Here is a 21,808-nt window from a genome sequence, read left to right on the forward strand (position 1 = left end):
AGTGACTAGTTTGTGGCAACTGAGTGCTTCAAAAGTTACACAGAGGCATGCACTGAATTGCAACCAGTTTTGTCAAACCAAGTGTTGATATAGATAAGGATGCATTGGCTTAAGTGGTCAACTGGTCCAGGAGGACGTCAGCAAGGGATACTTTAGATTGAGGTGGTAAGCAGCTGAGAAGAAATTATGCAGAACCATTATGGAGTAGTGAGCAGTGACAAGTAAAGATTCTTTGATGGTGGCGGTTGCCAAGTAGTTGTTGGAGGCTGCAGCTAGTCTCAGACTGCACTAGTTGTTTTGACAGTTTCTTTAGCGGATTGGGTAGCCATAAAAGATGTCTCTGTGAAGTACAACAGCGGCGTAGACATCCCACACGTTTCAATGACGAAGTACAGGTGCAGCCTGGAACCACTTGAGTATGTGGATCTTTTTCTTCCTCCATCACTGCAAAACCACAATGCGGTACAGTTCTGTCAAAGAGAACATGCACTCAGTGCAGTAATAACACTCCTTGATGTCTAAGTTGTCACCAGTGGACTGCAGGAAAAAAAGGTAGACTTATTTGTATTGTTAGATGTTTGTCCAAGTAGCCTTTTAGAGGTTATTGTTCTACTTGCTATATTGAGACAGTTTACGGTGAGATGCAGTAAGGCAGAGCCAGCAAACAGCTGTTGGTCAAAGGTGCCATATTGAAGTATGTTTTTCAGTAGGACGTATGGTTGCTAGATTTCACTGAGCAGGGTTTCACTAAGCAAGGCAATTGTCAGATAGTTATTTTGTGAATTTGGAGCAAAGATGCTTGCAGAAAAACACAGCAGCTAACTTAACTCCACACATGGGAAGTGTGCCATTTATAGTGAAGGGCAGTTTGCTGTATACATTGATACAACATATGGTAGCTGCAGTGGATCTCCTCCCTTTTGAGATTAAATAATGAAGTTGTAATTTTCTAAAGGGAAGGTGCCGGACAAAGGAAGGATTTTTCCAGTAATGTTTTCCTACAGTGGTTAGGAGGGCGAGATTCCTAGGTTGACGGTGACAGGGTCCTAAGCCAATTCATATACCGTTATTTGTCGACAGAGACCACGGGGTGACGGGGTCTAGACTCAAATGTCAGGACGAAGACTGGCCACTGAGGAGCGATGTTCTAGCTCTCCAGCAATGTTTCCAAGGTTTCCTCATCAAACAATGCAACTTGCACAGAATGCTCCCAAGTTATATTTTTTATATTATCTTGGGAGTTATATTTCTCGCACTAGAATCTTTAGAAAATATTAGATCGTAACATCACAAAATAAATAAATCCAACACATTCAATGTGGCTCCCCTAAGTACACAGGATACTCTAAACACGGCACAAGAACCACAGACACAACTAGATGGACAAACCATGCAGAGTTTAAATCGAGTAATAAATCCATATTTGTAAAGCGCAAACATATCATTCCTCAGGGTTTCAAGGCGCTGGGGGCCGTTGGGGAGATTAGGTGAGCTATTGCCCAAAGTAACAAGATACTGAATTAAGCTGCCGCCCTCGATCGAACTGTGATCCCTGCGCTTCAGAGTCAGCTGCTCTGGCACTTGCGCCACACTTCTCCCAAACAGTAAATTCGAACTTCCAAATACCTCTCCAGAAAAAACCCCAATTCTGTGTTCGATAAGTTAACTAAAGGTGGAACATCAGCAACACAGGACATATATATATTTAAATGTATTGTGGCACTTAGCATCATTGACTGAACTGAAACAGTCCTATGACCACTAACCCTGAAACCTCAGATCTCAACTCAAAATGCCAATCTCAACATTACCACTAAATCTTTAGCGACGGTAATCATGCCACCTATCCCCACACAAACTAAAGAGCAGTAAACCAGAGTCAAAAAAATGAAAAGATATGTTCCTTGTAGTTTTCCATAATAAAATACTGCTGGTGTCCATCAATTCATTCTTTTCACATTACCAAACATATACTCACTTATCTAAATCGATGTCCAGTGCTCTGTATGGGTCGTTAGGGTCCTTCTCATCGTCATCACTAGGCAAAGCATTCTGAAGTGGAAAGAAAATGTTAATTTAAGTGTACAGAAATAAATCCAATGTATAGCTCTGCAACTATTATATAGAGCTAGGTCACAGAGGACTTTTGTCTGATACACAGCCTTCTGTCACCCAGAAGGGCAGGGTTGAGTCGCACTTCGCCTTCAGCTTGGAGCTCAATGCGTCCAAGAAGAAAGCCAACGATAGGAAGGATACAAATTTACCAACCCCAAAAACCAGCTCTGCCAGATCGGTGCCACCGTCCGCACAATTTAGATGACTGTGGTCGCAACAGTGATAACCTTCCCACACAAAGGTATAACCAAATGAGAACTTAGTACAGAAATGGTATCCTAGGACAAATTGCAAGTAGTGATTGAGTACTGGCGAGCTCCTGGTCTTCTGCATGTGGCTGAAGATCCAAAATTGGGAGGAGGAGAGGGAAAGGCATGATCTTTTACTCCTCAGCCACTGACAGGCCACAGATTGCTATCAACTTCCAGCAGATTGATCAATTTGGTAAGGGGGAAGGACGGGCTTAGTCACTGTGAGCTCCTCACACTTCCAGTCATACTGAACACATCACCTGCAGATCAATCAGCTGAGAGGTGGTAACAAAATCATTGAACATATCATCCTTGATGTCTTTTTGTGATGAAGCACATGCCTCACTAACTAGCAGAGCAGGATTTATAACTATCTACTCTACTGAACGAGTGTGGAGTCTGCCTGTTAGCGGGGAGGAGGAAGACCTCTGCTGCAGGACAGATCTTGCCTGATCCCGGCTAGCCTGGAGAGACTTTAGGAACAGGCAGGTGTGATTCCATCTGCAAACCCCAGTATCCCTGAAACTGGGCGTGCCTTTGAGTGAGAGCCGGTCATCCCTGAATCCCACGCAGGGGTAGAATGCTTAATGTCTCTTTGCAATGCAGCAGTGCCACGGCAGACAGAAGGAAAGTGAAGCTCAATCCCACAGTGCAACCGCTGACTGGAACTGTAGCATCTACACAGGAAGTCAGGCTAGCCACAACTGTGGTAAAGAATATATTGTGCCAAAGAAGACTTCGAACCTAAAACCCTTCCGCTACAGGCCAGCAAATGCCCAGTCAATGGACCGAGACGACTGATCAGGAAGCAACTAGTCGACAGTCTAAACAAAAGAAGGTTGCGCAACAGGGTGTTTTATCCTACCAGAGATATTAGTATTTGTTGCGTTTGATCAGGAAGGGGACCTCAACATGGAATGGGATGGTCCTGAATACAATGCCTCACTTTCTCACTGTATGAAGATGTGCTTGGTTCCTTATCAAGCTTTCAATGTCCCTGATCTGATCTCATGTCTTCTTAAAAATAAAAATAAATACATCTTATATTTGTGCCCAACTACACAATTGACAAAAAACAAAGAGGCAACGATTATTATGACAAAATATCCTGGCATGTGCAGTTGGAACTACTAGAATGTACCTATAGGTAGAGAAGCAAGGAAAAACAGTTCAATGGGTTAATGCACTTTTTTCGGTCATTGGATTTACAAGCTTAAATTATTCCCTGTAATCAGGCTGGGAACCATGGGTAAACTATGTTAGCGCAGCAGTGCAGATTGACCCTCGGTAACTGATATTTACGTAGATCAATAACATCACTGTAAATTACCCAAACTCCTCCGACTCAGAGACCAGCACTATCAGTGGTACATTCTCAGAAGCTTCCAGCTGCCAGATTTTCTACTGCATGTTCATTGTGAAGATCCCTCAAGAGAGCTCTCTCTTTTTCTCAGAATTGAATGTATTTGGAAGAGGAGGAGGAATAAGAACATTGAAGAAAAACTATTTAAACAGCATGGAAAAATAAAGATCTAAGGGTATAATCCACATACCAAATATGGCAACTGTAACACCTTTTCTACAAAGACTCTCAAAGACCGGAGTCAAAGACTGGCTAGTTTGGAGGAGAAAGCGGATGCTTCGACCTTAAGAGTACAAGGTAAGCGAGACAAAAAAGCTTCGAAGTAGCAATCAAAACCTTTCAAAATGCAATCACCATGGACTTTGAGAGTAAAACACTGCATCGACACCAAATAAATCTTTGGATCCTGTCACTCCATTGACAAGATTGTTGTCAACGAACAATTCAGCAACACCACAGTCATCATCGATGAAGAGAAGCCTTTCGTTAACAAGACCCATTCTTAGACTGACCACATTGTCGTCACGGACAAATCAACAGTCACCAAGCCACCCAGCGATGGCTCCTAGCAGGGTTGGACAGGGACAGAAAAGAGGCAGAGGAAGAAAAATTAAAGTGAATCAGGGCAGTTTTTAACTTGTAAAGACAATCTGTATATATGTTTCGCAAGATATGGGCAACTGCATGCATTTGTGCTTGCTGCAGGCAATCTTTGGGGTAATACCAGAGGGGGAGCGGGGGAAAATCAGACCACCTGACCATAAGAGGCCTACAAATCAACAACAAGTATTGCAAATGCAATAGGTCTCGCATTTGTTGGAGTTGGAGTTATTGCCATTATAAATTAAATTATAAATGTCAATGTTTTTTAACTAGTTATGTTGCAGGGTGCAGTAACATATGCGGCCATGAGGTCCATGGGACCTCTTTTGGCTACATATGGTACTGCAACATGGCTATGTAAAAAAAAAACATTGGCATTTATAATGTCAATAACTCCAACTCTAGAAAATGGCAGGCCTACTGCATAGACTTTGACGAGACAAGCTGATGAAAAGAAAGGCGCGGTTCACCAAAGTCTATTTTTTCAATATGGTAAGCTTTTGGTAAGCAGCGCAGAATGCCGAACCTGTGCCGTGCTGCTTAATAAAGGCATAGAATATCGCAGAAAAAAAAAATAAGACTTTGGTGAGCTTGCCTTCTTTTTCTTCGGCACAGCTCGCCACAGTCGATTTTTAGGTGTCGCCTATGCAGCGCGCAAGCGATACTTTGGAGTGACCTCTTGGAATCACTCTGTACTTTTTTGGAAACTCGTGCATGTACTGCCCTGTTTCCAATGAGCACTTGTGCATGTACGGCGTTTACCTTGCGGGAGAGAGCAGCAGCGCCATCTGTTTACAATTATCGTGCCCGCTGCTGCTCGCTTCAGCAAGGTAAACGCTGTACATGGACTGAGCCTTGACGCCCCGACCCCGTTCCCCACCGTGAGCTTCAAAACATAGAAGGCGCCAGCAAAACGTCTGTCCGCTCTGCCGATTTATTGCCCTCTTATCTCGCGCTAGCGGAGGATGCCTCGACCTCGGCACTTGTCTACAATAGCTAACCGCAACTTCCTTCTATGAAGCAATTTCAAAAACAGGGGTGTCAAAATAGGTTAACTTTGAACCAGGGTATTTTGAACTATTTTCTTTTCCTTATCTGCTGATCACAAACGGATGTTCAATCTGAACATTTCAATGTAGCCGGCTGAACATGCTTCCAGTGACTTGATTGTGAACTTTGCTCACAAAGTGTGACTGAAATATGTGTCCCGCCCATTTCCTCAATTAACTTTCCATTCATTCACAAATTCCCTGCAGCTTACCACGGAATGAGCCCTCCATTCTTCAAAGAGCTGCCAGGGACCTGCTGGAGTTTTTTTGCCTAATCAGTTTAACAAAATAGTCTGTGATTAACCCCGAAGGAACCGGAGCTATCTCTGCGCTCGGCTCCAAGCGTAAACACTGCTGCCCGTAAACAAGGGAGCCACCACGGTGCTTCATCCCAACGCCAGGGGATCACCCCGAAGGACTGAGTTCCCAGTGTGATTCACTCACTTTCAACAGAGGGGTGTTCTCGATACACCTTATCTAATTAAGAAGCAAGCTCGGTGCTGCACAAAAGAAACACAGTTGTACGGATCTGGCCAGGGCGCAATCTTCCTATCTGTTTCAGAAAAATAAATAGATAAGGAAAGAGGAAATGTGGTTAATACAGATCAGATGGCGGTAACAAAACACAGACCCTCAGTATTTGTAGTAGCAGGGCAGGCTGTGGCACGTGTGTAGACACTTAACAACTTATGTTCCTAGCTAGCCGTGAAAGGCTGTGTATGCTCTAATAAGTCGCTTTTAAGTTAGCTAATTATTTACAGTCTGGAAGTAGAAACAAACTTAGAGGGAAGGCAGGAAGGGCCATGAGCGCAAGATGTTAGAGAATTCTGCAATTCAGATGGCCAGTGTTATTCTCCTGAAACTTAGAGCAGTCTTACTAGGCCCGGCCAGGTTGCGATATTTGATATTCGATGGGTTGAGTGAATGTGTCTTTATATATCAAGACAGCAGCTCGTAAATTTAGAATTAAATTAGTTTTTTTCCTTGTCACGTTCCTCACTATACACAGGTGTGCTCTTCCTTCGCCAGGACCACTGGCTGTGTGTAGCATACCCAACAGGCTTGCTAGGCATGTCATCAGAAGGCTTTCAGGTGCCTCGCGATTCCAGGGGGTTCTGCAGAGTGTGAAGGCCCCAGGTCAAGAGCTAGTGATGCCCGACGCAGGTGGAGCCACTCAACAGCATGCATTAGTGCCGCAGTTCGGCCTACCGAAGCGCAAGTGAGCAACAGGGGGAGAGGATGCGGTCTGAGGCTAGACTGTCAACTCTGGAGCTGGGAAACCAAGGTTCCAGCCTCGGGGTCGATTCCACATTCTGTGATTCTGGGCAAATCAAGTAATCTCCCCGTGCCTACCAAAAAAATAGAAAAAGCATTGGCATAGCCAACAGGTCTCGCCTTTGGGACCTTATAAGTGTTTAGCCTTGCAACAGCTGATGTTGTTGCACCAAGGATATTGTGCTGCATAACTAAATACTTATAAGGTCCCAAAGGCGAGACCTATCGGCTATGCCAATGCTTGTTTCAATATTGTAGCTTTTGGTAAGCAGCGCAACATGCTGCCTGTGCCGTGCTGCAAAGTTGAAAGTTGGGTGAGCAGCAATCGCCAGCGTACATTTCAACTTCTCAACCAAAAGCCTTATAGTAGGTTCCTGTAACGCCCTGAACGTCTCAGGATCGTTTAACAGACACGACAATGAGGACGCAACCACTTGTGAAGGGTTAGTTCTTTTAATGAAGGCAAATAAAATACAAAGAACAAACAAAAGTTATAGTCACTGGAATCCTCCAGGCTAAGTACGTTACCAGCCCACAGCACGGATGGTCCTAACCGTCCTCTGCATATACGCCGATCCCGGCGTATGCCAACAGAGGGCAGAAATGAAATGGCCGACAATGCCAATCGGTAGGCTGTGAGGGGCACGAAGAGTGTTGGGGAGAATCGAGGAGTCAGGGAAACACCCAGCCGGGGTCTCTACCTGAAGGGAGCAGCCGCTCAACCTCTTCCTCAGACTGCACCGGGACGCGGAGTCACCTCCTGGTGATGTGTCACCGATACCCCAATCACAAGCAAGAAGACTGAACCGAGAGCAGCCGCTCGATCGATCCTGTGGACTTCCGAGTCTGTAACGCGGCAAACACCTCCTGGTGTGCGTTACAGCTGGCAGTCCCTGTGTCTCTGGTCGGGCTGGGAGTTACGACTCCAACCAGCAAAAGCGCCACTGCGCTTGGACTCAGCCGAGTCAAAAAGCGAAGCTCAATGGTTGACCGGTAGAGCTTCCGGGTCCTTCACAGGTGACGATGGGGCAAGTCACGGCCCAGGGAGTAACGACTCGACCTACCTCCGTTCTTGCCTTACTGGAGCACCACTCCGGAACACTGCTCTTCACGAAGCAGGTACGTCGGTGTAAACACAATATCCGACAGCCTTGTACCTCCCGGTTCCTCCCTTTATAGGGAGTGTTTTCCTTGAGTTATGTAACAGCTCTCCTGTTTACATAAGGGCGTGTTTTCCTTGAGTTATGTAACAGCTCTCCTGTTTACATAAGGGCGTGTTTCCCTTGAGTTATGTAACAGCTCTCCTGTTTACATAAGGGCGTGTTTCCCTTGAGTTATGTAACAGCTCTCCTGTTTACATAAGGGCGTGTTTCCCTTGAGTTATGTAACAGCTCTCCTGTTTACATAACCTCTCAACCGCTAAGCATCCTGGGAGATGTAGTCCGTTTTCGCTGGTTACCGTTTTCCTCCCCTCGTATGACAGGAATTCTTGACAGTACATCCTCCCTCTCAGCGGCTCCCCACGGGTCCAGCGCTGGCAGGAAAACGCCGATGGAACAAGGAGACCAAGCGCGGAGCATGAACCCCTTCAGCCGGTTCCCATGAATGCTCCTCCGGGCCATAGCCTTTCCACGCAACCAGGTACCACAGCTTCCCCCTGCGCCATTTGGACGCCCGTATGCCCGACACTTCATACTCCACCTCCGACTCCACGCATACCGGCCTAGGTGTCCCAGACGGCTTGGAGGGTGCTGGTTTGAGCAATGATACATGAAAGACAGGGTGTATCCGCAATGACTGGGGCAAGCACACCTTCACGTTCACGGGACCCATACACTTGGTAATTCGATAGGGGCCCATGTACTTGGGATGGAACACACTGTTCTTTCGAAACCTCATGTTTCTTGTGGATATCCAGACGTAGTCTCCAGTGCGGTACAGTGGCCCGGGCCTTCTCTTCCTATCTGCCGCAGCCTTGTATTTTCTCTTGGCCTCTATTAGGACAGCCCTTGAGCGCATCAACGTGTCTTTTATGTGTGCCACCCTGTCCGCTGTGGCGGGAATCCTGTCCTCTCTGAACGGATGTAGAAATGGCAAGAACCTGGGATGTTGGCCATAGTTGCTATAGAACGGAGATGACTGTGTGGAGCTGTGAGTGGCGTTGTTATAGGCTATCTCTGCAACCCATAGCAAGTCGACCCATTCTTCCCTGCCCTGGTCCACAAAACATCGCAGATACTGTTTGAGCGTTTGGTTCAGGCGCTCGGTTTGGCCGTCCGTTTGAGGGTGGTAGCTGGTGGACAGGGCGGTCTTAACATGCAGCGCAGTGCACCAAGTCTTCCAGAATTGCGCAGTAAACCGCGACCCCCGGTCCGACACGATGACCCCAGGTAATCCATGCAGTCGTACCACATTCTTTAGGAGTAGTGACGCCAATTCCCCGGCCGTAGGGACTCTCTTGCAGGGGATGAAGTGCCCCATTTTCGTCAAGTAATCCACCACCACCAGTATTGCCGTCATCCCCTGGTCTACCGGTAGGCCCACCACGAAGTCCAGTGATATGCTATCCCATGGTCTATCCGGGGTCGGAAGTGGATGTAAGAGCCCTTGGGTTCGGCCATGGTCGGCCTTCATGGTAGCACACGTAGGACACTCCTGTCCCCACCTCCTGACATCCACTCTCATGGTTGGCCACCAGAAATGCCGTCCCATGCTAGCCACCGTTTTTTCAAAGCCCAAATGACCTGCGCATGGAGAGTCATGGCACCAGATGAATGCTTGTTTCCTTAGCCTAGGCGTGGGTATCAATAGGCACCTGCCCTTCAGGGGTATCCCGTCCTTCAGCTGCCATTCTCTGTGACTGAGGAGCCACCTCCGCCATGCGAATGACCTGATCCCTCTCTTTATTCCCCTCAGGAAAGTATCCGGTTGGATAACCCCCAATACCATCCTCGGGGAAATGATGGAACGCTCGGTTGCAGGCAATGGTTCCTTAACTGCAGATTGACGGGACAGGGCGTCCGCCTTCCGGTTTTCCGTCCCCGGCCGATATGTGATGCGGAAGTTGAACCCCGCAAAGAAGATCATCCACCGCAGCTGCCTGGGAGAAAGGTGTCTAGTGGCCGTCATGAACTGTAGGTTCCGATGGTCCGTGTACACCGATACCACATGTCTTGCCCCCATCAACCAATGCCTCCATTCGGTGAAGGCGTCCTTGATTGCGAGAAGCTCCTTCTCCGCAATATGGTAGTTGCGTTCGGCGTCGTTGAGTTTGCGGGACATGTACGCAACGGGATGAAGCACCCCTGTGTCGTGGTTGCGTTGGGACAAGATAGCCCCCAGCGCCACATCCGACGCGTCCGCTTCCACCACGTAGGGGAGATCCGGATCGGGGTGAGCCAACACCGGCGCCTTACCAAAGGCGCTTTTCAGGGCCTCAAAGGCTTTGTTCGCTTCAGGGGACCAGACAAACTCCTTGGACTTCCTCAGTAGCTGTGTGATTGGGGCCACCACTCCTGAAAATCCATCTATAAACCGCCTGTAAAAGTTGGCGAAGCCAATGAAACTTTGGACGTCCTTCACGCTTTGGGGCACCGGCCATTCTTTCACCGCCTTGATCTTTCGTTCTGCCATCTCCTGTCCCTCTGGACTCTGCATCACTCCGAGGAATTCCACGGATGTGACGTGGAAGTCACACTTGCTGAGTTTACAAAACAGCATGTTTTCCCTCAGCTTTTGGAGCACAGCTTTGACGTGGTGTACATGCTCCTCCACACTGGACGAATAGATGAGGATGTCGTCGATATATACGACCACGTAGATATCCAACTCCTCTCTGAATACCTCATTCAAAAAGTACTGAAAGGCTGCCGGGGCGTTGCACAGACCGAACGGCATGACGAGGTACTCAAAAAGGCCGAACCTGGTCTTAAAGGCGGTCTTCCACTCGTCTCCGTCCCTCATGCGCACCAGATGGTATGCCCCTTTCAAATCCAACTTGGTGTAGATACGAGCTTTCTTGACCTGTTCCAGAAGTACACTGATGAGAGGCAAGGGGTACCGATTTTTTATGGTTATCGCATTCAATGCCCTAAAGTCCACACAGGCTCTCAGCTCCCCATTAGCCTTCGGGATGAAGAAGAGTGGCGAGGCGGCCGGAGACTTGGACGGGCGGATGAATCCTAGCTTGAGGAGTTTATCCAGGTACCCCCGGAGATGCACGTTTTCAGGCTCCGTCAGGGCATACAGCCTGCCGCTGGGAACGCTGGCCCCTGGCACCAGGTCGATCTGGCAGTCAAACTGTCTATGTGGTGGTAGCACTTCCGCCTTCACCTCATCAAATACATCCTCAAAACTGTGATAAGCCTGGGGGAGAGCCACATCTTTTTCTGCCGCTGTAGCCACCGTCTGACTCCCGCTCTCATCTGCGTCAAGGGATTCCGTTCTTATTCCACAATGCAGGATGCAATACGGTGACGTCATTTCGATGCGATGTGTTGGCCAATCCACAAAGGGGTTGTGTTTCTGTAGCCACGGCAATCCCAATATGACGCCATATTGGGGCGCTCGGATGATGTTAAAATCGATTTGTTCCAAATGGTTCCTCCCATATCTCATCGGAAGGACCCCCGTGTGCTGTCCGATGGGCCCCGTCACCAATCGCCTTCCGTCTACCGCATAGACGTCTTCGGGTACTGCTTTGGGAAGAAGCACTAGCCCTAGCCTGCATGCCTCGTTGTGGTCCATAAACATGCCAGTGGCCCCTGAATCCACCATGGCCACAACGGGTATCCACTGGTCATGCACTCCCACGTGCACCGTGATAAACAGGTGTCGTTGTCCCTTAGTGACCGAGTTGGAAAGTGAAGGGATGGATGAGTGACTCCGAGATGCCCCTTCTCTGGTCTTGGAGTCCTCTAGTTTTCCGCCGGTATGTCCACCACGGCTGTTACCGACCGGTTGGCCCGATAACGTGACGTCTTCGGTTTGGCAGGGCATTCACGTACGTAGTGGCCTTTTTTGCCACAATATAGGCACAATCCTTGTTTACGGCGTGACTCTTTCTCCGTGGCTGTGAGGCTCGCTCGTATTGCGCTGATGTCCATGGGTTCTCCCTTGGATGCGGTGGAAGTTTCAGGACTTCCCACCGTCACATAGGATGGAAGGGATTTTCCTTTTCTCCCATGATCCCCCTTTCTTTCACTTAGCCTATGTTCCAGCCGTAATACCAGGTTGATAAGGCCCTCACATGTCTTGGGTTGAGGGTCAATATGAGCCACGGCGTCCTTGAGCTCATCGCACAGCCCTTGATGGAAGAGCGCCGTCTGTTTAGCAACAGGCCACTTGGTTTCCGCAACCAGCCTTCGGAACGCGTTGAGATACTGCACCAGGTCGTTGGATCCCTGTCTCAACTCAAGCATTTCACGGTCCGCCGTGTACGAGTCAGCCCTTCTGTCGAATACCTTCAGGAATTCCTCGCGAAAAGCACCCCAATCACATAAGAGGGGGTCGTCCCTGCTCACCAGAGGTACGGCCCATTGTGCCGCGTTTCCAGCCAAATAGGATATAAGGAAAGCCACACGAGCCTGACTCGTGGGGAACGCCTTTGGTTTGCACGATAAATGTAGCGCCACTTGTGTGAGGAATACCTGCACTGTGTTAGGATCCCCACTGTACCTCTCTGGTGTTGCCAAGGGGATGGCTACCGGCATTTCCACTACTACCGCAGGGGTCTGGTTCGTGAGGGAGGTGCTGGGCGTGAGCGGGTCCAATTGGATAGCATCCAGTCTGGCTTTTACATCGGCTGATTCTTGCCTAGAGGCAGCCACTTCAACTTGCATGGCCGCTAAAGCAGCCAGCACATCATCAAGTGTTGCCATGTCTGTTATCGACCGGGAGACAGTTAGTGTTATTAAGGTCGGATATTGTGTAACGCCCTGAACGTCTCAGGATCGTTTAACAGACACGACAATGAGGACGCAACCACTTGTGAAGGGTTAGTTCTTTTAATGAAGGCAAATAAAATACAAAGAACAAACAAAAGTTATAGTCACTGGAATCCTCCAGGCTAAGTACGTTACCAGCCCACAGCACGGATGGTCCTAACCGTCCTCTGCATATACGCCGATCCCGGCGTATGCCAACAGAGGGCAGAAATGAAATGGCCGACAATGCCAATCGGTAGGCTGTGAGGGGCACGAAGAGTGTTGGGGAGAATCGAGGAGTCAGGGAAACACCCAGCCGGGGTCTCTACCTGAAGGTAGCAGCCGCTCAACCTCTTCCTCAGACTGCACCGGGACGCGGAGTCACCTCCTGGTGATGTGTCACCGATACCCCAATCACAAGCAAGAAGACTGAACCGAGAGCAGCCGCTCGATCGATCCTGTGGACTTCCGAGTCTGTAACGCGGCAAACACCTCCTGGTGTGCGTTACAGCTGGCAGTCCCTGTGTCTCTGGTCGGGCTGGGAGTTACGACTCCAACCAGCAAAAGCGCCACTGCGCTTGGACTCAGCCGAGTCAAAAAGCGAAGCTCAATGGTTGACCGGTAGAGCTTCCGGGTCCTTCACAGGTGACGATGGGGCAAGTCACGGCCCAGGGAGTAACGACTCGACCTACCTCCGTTCTTGCCTTACTGGAGCACCACTCCGGAACGCTGCTCTTCACGAAGCAGGTACGTCGGTGTAAACACAATATCCGACAGCCTTGTACCTCCCGGTTCCTCCCTTTATAGGGAGTGTTTTCCTTGAGCTATGTAACAGCTCTCCTGTTTACATAAGGGCGTGTTTTCCTTGAGTTATGTAACAGCTCTCCTGTTTACATAAGGGCGTGTTTCCCTTGAGTTATGTAACAGCTCTCCTGTTTACATAAGGGCATGTTTCCCTTGAGTTATGTAACAGCTCTCCTGTTTACATAAGGGCGTGTTTCCCTTGAGTTATGTAACAGCTCTCCTGTTTACATAACCTCTCAACCGCTAAGCATCCTGGGAGATGTAGTCCGTTTTCGCTGGTTACCGTTTTCCTCCCCTCGTATGACAGGAATTCTTGACAGTTCCAGTGACACCTCAAGGTAGGGATTCAACTGGCTCAAAAGAAGTCTTCGCTGGGAATACCACGTAGCTGGGATGGGGATGTATCAGGCTCAGGAGATGAAAATCGTGGCGTTGAGCTTCCTCAAGAAGATCTTGATAATGGCGATGATGATAATGGCAATTTCGGATCACCTGTTTTCTATGACGGCAACCACACTGATGTGTCAGGAGATGACTGACAGCAACTCCCTAGTAAGGATTCAGAGAGGAACCAATGTATAACTCCACATGATGCCAGTCCAAACAGTCTGCAGTCTCAGCTGCAGCACAAAGGAGAGCTCCGAAACCATCAACCACATGCATAGCATTAACAGATGCCAGGCGGCTCATCCAAACTGGCTCCTTGCATCTTCACAAAACCCATGGCTCCAGTACAAACATTTTTAGGAAAAGAAGTAGATGTAGCATACTCCTAATTTACCGGACTGGCTCATAAGAGAAAAAATGCAACAAGACTGTCAGAATATGTCAAGAAGGAAAATGTGTTTTTCTTTGTTGCCAGGATTCATACAAGAAGGAATGGAGATTCCATCCCAAGACAGAGGAGACAAACTAATTTGCCACGTTTTCTTGATAACTTTACAAAATGACAACAATAAGCACATCAAAGTAATACTTGGGACTATGTCTTCATGTATTCTGCAGATTCTTCAGGCCAATAATGAAAAACAATCACGAGCATTTGAACTATTAATGGCAGCAAATCGAAGAAGACTGGGGCGCTACAATACAAACCACCATTCAAATGAGAGAACCGTGCAATCGTGGTTAAGAAAGAGAATGTTTTCAAAGGTCAATATTTAGTACCATCAAAGCCTCAAATGTTCTTGACTATAGACGCAGCCCTAAAAGGATAGGGAACACACATGCTGGGCATGAGCATCAATGGATTATCGTCTAAAAAGAAGTTGAAGCGCCATTTAAATCTTTTGATAATTAGGTTGGTCAGGCTGACACTATAGGATATCAACATAAAATGTGTAGCATTAATTAAGATAGAATCGTACTACGGGGAGGCTCAATGATATACCACTCACGTCAAAGAATGTGCCCTTGTGTAATGCAACGGATGCTCATGTAAAGCACTCCGATACCTTTGAATCAAGTTTGCGCTTTATAAAACACAGGGGAAAAAAAAGAATGAGCAATAACTATTACAGTTAAATGGACTTGTATTATGTACAACACAGTATTAGATACACCAACACCTTGGTTTGGTAACAGATGCTTTAAGTGAAGGCACTGCAAGTGCACAGTGAAAATTCATGGGTACACAGAAAATACATGTACAACTTTCTCCCAATGGTGCAGAACAGCCATGTTACAATCAGAACAGACACTAATATTAGCATGTATTTTATACTCAGACAGGAGTGAATAAGATTTCTTTCCTGTCAATGGACTCACTTTGGATAAGGGCAGTCAACAACATTGAATTGTTACAGCGTGCATCTGAATTTATATTCACTCCTTTGTCATTAAATCCCCCCTGATACGGGCTTCGCTTCTCTAACAGCGTCCTTCCTCCTTCTCACTTCTGATGAGAGCATGTGAAGGTGGATTTAATGGTCAAGGAACGAATATTAAATCAGATGCATGCTGTGATACAACATTTTTTAATCCAAATGATTTGATAAGATATGGTGAAGAATATGGTGATTCTGAACATCAAAATCTAATGATTCTACAAGATGGAGGAATAGACCAAGTTCATTTATTTGAGAAAGAATTATTTAGAAGATGGTAATACTTTGAGCCCAGATGACAAATGAGTTTTTTTGAGAAATAGATCTGCAGAAAGAAAGAAGCATAAATCCAAAGCTCTGAAGAAGTGCAGTGGGCGCGAGACACGTGTTGGCTGTAGACTGTAACTGCTGTATAAAGAGACACAACAAGTGGTCCAATAAAGAAAGAATTAAATAATAATTACGAAAGAATGCACATTGTGTGATTTTGCCAAGGTCTCAGTACTGTTATTTTTATATTATTAATTACTATACTGGTGTGGACCAGTACACTGATATTTTAGCGCCGGGCAATATTCCCAATACCCAATTACTATTTCGGATTGAATTGTCAGTGTAGCATGTCCTGAAAGTGCAGAACTATGTGACAGATAACTTAAGCAGGCAGTATTCAAACTCTCACAAGTGGGAATTATACCTCAGGAAACTATTTATAGTATTCCAAAAGGTGAGGTACTTCACGGTGGAACATTTTCACAACAGACCAAAACAAGTATCATCTCAGGTTTGTGAGCAGATGGACTTCCCAGGATTAACGGGAAATGTGTTCTCAATCAATTGAACGTGAACATTTCAGTATTCATTTCCACCAATTCCTCTGATAAACAGAGTGCTGTTCAAGACCTAGAGGTGAAAGTACATAATCCTAGAAGGTCCAGCATTTATTCTTAAGATTTATGGGACCTCTCAGATGAAACTACATATCAATTTAAGACAGGTGCCAGATTACTTTCAAGGCGCAAGGGATGAGTACTTCACCAAAACCCTCAGTCCACTTAAGCTAACAGCCTGGCTGCTCAAGACCTAGAGTGTGAACATTTACCAATGCTGGAGGAATGAACAAAGATCACTGTACAGCCCCTTCAACCATCGAAATGTATAATGTTAAGTGAAACAAAGTTGTTATATGGGCGGTGACGGCTAAATCCTCTTCAAATGTCCCTTCATCAGTTATAATGTAACTGTTGATTTTAGCCGAGTCTGGTCTACCTTTTGCAACTATTAAAGTTCATCTGGCTGCAATTCCTCTGCAATTACACGGCTACTTAAATCCCCATACAAAACTTCATTGTATTGTGAAGGGACAATTAAGGAATTCACGAGAGGTCTGTTTAGAGCTTCCCTTCTAAAGGTAAATTATGACAAGGATAGAAGCGCAAGAAAACAGAACAAGTAGTTCAAGCTGAGAAATATTCAACACAATACTTTACTGACTCCTAAAGAGAAATGAAACTGAAAAGGAGGGCTTTATGAATTTCCTTATTATTTAATGGAAATGATTTGAATTTATTTCAAACATAATTTTACGCAAAGACATTTCTTTTGTTGCGCTAAGGTCTTATATACAAAAATTTTTTTACAAAACATATATTACAATAGCAAACAACTAATAATCCCCTGGAAACAAATAGAAAATATGTACAAACATCATCAAACACTCATGGCCATTATACTCATGCATACACAGCAAACATACAAAAAATATCAAAAACAAAGTCCTTGTGGTGACCTTCTTTCCCTTGTACCATCAATTACAACTCAGTTTGAATGTTCAAAAAAACATTTCATTATTACATTACCCACAATGAATATAACCAATTGTTTTTTAGACTTTACAAAAAAGAAAATTTATGAAAGCGGTGCAACACAAGGAGAATGAGAACTGGTCGACGCGTTTCGAACCCCAAAATTTGAGGGTTCTCCTCAGGACCAACCAATTTCTGCAACGAACAATGAAAAAGTTTTAGAATGTGAAATTGGACTTAGAAGAGCTACAGAGCATCAACAGGGCTTAGCAAAACCCACCACACAACGGACTATAAACAAAGGTAAGAGATATTTGCTCAACTTACTGCAAAAAGAGAACGTATCCTCTTTTCCGGCTGTCTATGATTGAATCCTTATTAGTTATGTCTAGGAGACAGGAGCTCTGAGACGTCAGGTCGTCAGTTTACTTACTTAGCTCATTTCATTCGCCTTTTCAGATTCCGGCGCGGGAAAAGCATCTTGAAGTTGACCGTAAAACTTATCTAAGTAAGTTCTTGACTTAATACAGCTGTCTTTGGTCCAGTTTTTCAAATGCGCTTATGATAGTTCAGAGTGGCAAAAGAAACGACGATAGCAAACGGAACTCATTTCGACCGCCCTCTCTCCCCCTCTCCCTTTAGATACATAAGGATTCAATCATAGACAGCCGGAAAAGAGGATACGTTCTCTTTTTGCAGTAAGTTGAGCAAATATCTCTTACCTTTGTTTATAGTCCGTTGTGTGTCATGTGTTATTTGTGCAGTCTTGGGGAGTTAAGTCAATTTTAATCTAGTTGGTTTTGGTGCTTTTATGTTTAGGTCCCTCTGGATTGGCTACGATTTGCATCCTCTTCAGGCAGATAGATTTTCACGCTTTAAGGTGGGTTTTGCTAAGCCCTGTTGATGCTCTGTAGCTCTTCTAAGTCCAATTTCACATTCTAAAACTTTTTCATTGTTCGTTGCAGAAATTGGTTGGTCCTGAGGAGAACCCTCAAATTTTGGGGTTCGAAACGCGTCGACCAGTTCTCATTCTCCTTGTGTTGCACCGCTTTCATAAATTTTCTTTTTTGTAAAGTCTAAAAAACAATTGGTTATATTCATTGTGGGTAATGTAATAATGAAATGTTTTTTTGAACATTCAAACTGAGTTGTAATTGATGGTACAAGGGAAAGAAGGTCACCACAAGGACTTTGTTTTTGATATTTTTTGTATGTTTGCTGTGTATGCATGAGTATAATGGCCATGAGTGTTTGATGATGTTTGTACATATTTTCTATTTGTTTCCAGGGGATTATTAGTTGTTTGCTATTGTAATATATGTTTTGTAAAAAAATTTTTGTATATAAGACCTTAGCGCAACAAAAGAAATGTCTTTGCGTAAAATTATGTTTGAAATAAATTCAAATCATTTCCATTAAATAATAAGGAAATTCATAAAGCCCTCCTTTTCAGTTTCATTTCTCTTTAGGAGTCAGTAAAGTATTGTGTTGAATATTTCTCAGCTTGAACTACTTGTTCTGTTTTCTTGTATTTTTGGCTCAGTTTAGCTGAGTTTTTTGAGCCACAACCCAGTGTTGTTTTCTAAGGATAGAAGCGCAACACAGTCCTAACAGCAATAACGTATGCACTTTTTGAACCAAGACGTAAAGCTACCATAAAAAAAACTGTTTGGAAGACTGATTTTCCTAGAAATTACTCAAGCTAGGAGAGTAGCAGGGATCCTTATCTATGCTTTTCCAGAGATAAAGTGGCATTGAGTACAAACCCTAAATTCATCCCTAAAAGTGCCTACAATGTTTTACGTTAATTAAAATATTTCACATCCAATATTTTTTTCCAAATCCAACTATACCAGTAGAAATAGTGTTGCACTCCCCGGATGGCATTACAAGATGTATCAAATGCTATCGCCACAGTTCTAAAAAATGTTGTCAAACAGATCAGGTATTTGGACCTTTTGGTCCTTTGAACAAAGGTAGGTCCATGGCAAACTTTGGCAAGAAAGATTGTGGCTTGCATTTTCTTAGCTCATACTTCTGTGAACAGACCACATTTGAAAGAAGTCAGAGCCCTATCTACTAGGGCGATGGCTTCTATAACAGCAAAGGACATTTGTAAAGCAGCAATGTGGAAGACAATGCATGTGTTCACAAAGTTCTACTGCAACAAAGTTAACACGGACTAGGAAAGAACCATAGAACGAACAGTGCTTAGACGTCTTTTTACTTGAGGTATATCTTGTGCCTGCTTTCTGTGGTTCTCAATACAATGCATGCGTAATCTAAATTCAAGCACGTGACGGTATGAACGATCCACAAGTGGAGAAGGAATAAAGTTACTTACCAATAGCTTTGGTTCTCCAACAATGGCATCTTTCATAGATTCACATACAGTCCACCGATCTCTCTTTCATAAACTTAAACTAGTAGGGCTAACTCAAACTAAAAAACCCTGCCAGTTGGAAGCTTCTAACAGAAAAGCAGGTCAAGGTGCGGGCCTCCAACTGGTTGTAGTTTGGGTCACTCACAGTGATGTGAATGTTATGTAAATTGTGTATGCAAAGTCCAATGTTTTTGAGTAAATGTACACTGCTATGCTAACATTGTTTACTGAGAGTTTCCAGATTGGCTACAGAGAATATTCCAAGCATGTGAATCTATTAAAGTTGCCCCTGCTGGAGAACCGGAGTTACAGGTAAGTAAAGTGTTTCCTTATGCATATCTACACATCTGCAAGTCACAGGTTGGATTCCTGGCTAACTGACTGAGAATTTAATCACTCAGATGCCGATATCATGAACACACTTAAGTAGATTAAAGGTAACAAATGTTGTCAGCACTTAAAAATGTAGGCCTATAACTAGCAAATACATTTTTAAAAAGGAAATGATATTTGAGTAGCACTGAATAAAGGGGTGATGGTGCCCAAACAAGCTGAGTAAATGAGTTGAGTAGACAAGGGGGAAATACACAAAACCATACATTACCTCAACTTTGTCACGGTTATCAGGCTCAAGAGTTGTCTTATTAAATTTCATCTATGCAGACACTCACATATTATGACTTTGTTGCTGCATTCGACACAACTAGTCTACCATCAGCTGATTCTTTGCAACCTGGGCTTTGCAAAGTCTTGGTCTAAAAAAAACCTTAGTTGCATAGCATTTGACGGACCCTACATACTGCTGTGAAAAGTTCTCACTAATGATATTTATCTTAAGTGACAGCCCATTTGCCTCTGTGTCCCTAAAGATGCAATGGGACAAGGCCACCTCATTGCTCATCAGTTTTTCAGAATTCTGTCTGCACAGCAATCATATCTCTAGGTATTGAGCCCCATCCTGACGCAGGCAAGGGCAGACTGTTTTGTCAGTCACTCACTGGTCTATACCTTGGTTAACCCTGTGGATAGATGCACCCAAACAGCTCTACTTCCCTTCTGCTCTGTGCTGCCCCAACAAACTTCTAGTCACTACTGCCAAGCAGGCATCCGATCTTACATCAGGTAAAGGTCCACACGTGAACCGTGAAGATGTCACTCGCTTAAACTGGCAGTTTTCTGCCTGGCAGCTTTTTCAAAACCTTGAAGATTGTAGCTCAATTATACAGTTTAGATTTTTATTTCTCAAAATTTAGATACTCTTGCAGAAAGAAAATAATTTTTATTTTCAAAAACCATGGAGGCTGATTCTCCTTCCTGTCCTTATATTTCCCATGTATGTTGGTGTATATGCCCATGAGGCTTTGAAGGAATTTAGAGTAAGAAAAACCTACCAATAGAACATATGTCAACAAGAAGGTTTGGAGCCCCTTTGCAGTTATGAGTATCAGCTTATGCATTAAATTGTTACAGAGAAAAGTTTTAACAATCAAAGAAACCTAGAAAACAAACAAAAAGATACTGGAGGAAAATCAATCAAAGGAATACCTCTGGCATCTCCTCTGTGATGATGTCCACTTGCTGTGCAGGTGCAATGTCCTCATCACTTTCTGTGTGGAGTGAACTATGACGTCTATTTTTTATGCCCTTTTTCTCTTTTTTCTGTTTTTTCTTCTTCTTGTCTTTTTCTATTTTCTGCTTGTGCCTACGTTCTTCCTCTAGTTTCAAATACTGTTCGGACATTGGCAGTCCTGCATGGAAGAATCATGTAAAAATATCATACAGGATAAAAAAATATACTTATGATTCACAGAAAACCACAAATCAAATTCTTAATTTGAACTTGTGGCATGACATTCTAGAGCAGAATTGGAGCTCTCACATTTCAGAGGTATTTAGGAGGAAGGTTGAAAAAGTGGTGGTCATGGCTCCAGGACCCTCGTTGGGCGTGGTTTATTGCTTGCCAAACATGACGCTGTAAGATGATAGAGGAGCACTGAACCCCGGATTCCCAACCATCAAGGAGCGGAGTTGGAAAAAAAATGGTTGAGATGGGCAGTTGGATAGAGTCGATGGTCCTTCATGAAAATATTCACTTCGGTACTGGAGGAGCTCGCCTGGGTTCTCCAAGTGACTTTGGGGTGTTGAATTTATGTTAAAATGGGTGGGGCTGGGTTGTGTGAATTAGATCTTTAAATTGACAATTGATATATAACCCGCTCCGTGTCGGAGCCGCTTTTTATTGCTAAAATGTTTGAAAACTGCAAATAAACCTCTTTATTTAAAAAATAAAAAAAAGGATGTTTGGGAAAAGAGTGTGCATAAAAATGAGACTCATAAGTATGTTAGAAGAACAGAAACGGCTTAGTTTTGCATTTCATGATTTGTTCAAAACTATAAGTTAGCAGTGATG

At 44.8% G+C, this 21,808-nt stretch overlaps 1 protein-coding gene across 2 annotated transcripts in view; it reads right to left on the minus strand.

Moving 5' to 3' along the window:
- AP3D1 (adaptor related protein complex 3 subunit delta 1) overlaps positions 1–21,808 on the minus strand; it is a 293,074-nt gene that overhangs the window by 104,719 nt on the left and 166,547 nt on the right. For both annotated transcript variants that reach the window (XM_085636830.1, XM_085636829.1), the window contains exons 20-21: positions 20,944–21,146; positions 1,979–2,052 (exon numbers count right to left, since the gene is read on the minus strand). In XM_085636830.1, the coding sequence (XP_085492956.1) occupies positions 1,979–2,052; positions 20,944–21,146 (277 nt within the window). The remainder of the gene's footprint in view (positions 1–1,978; positions 2,053–20,943; positions 21,147–21,808) is intronic.

The sequence above is a fragment of the Triturus cristatus genome, chromosome 12 (genome assembly GCF_964204655.1).
Source record: "Triturus cristatus chromosome 12, aTriCri1.1, whole genome shotgun sequence".
Lineage (NCBI taxonomy): Eukaryota > Metazoa > Chordata > Amphibia > Caudata > Salamandridae > Triturus > Triturus cristatus.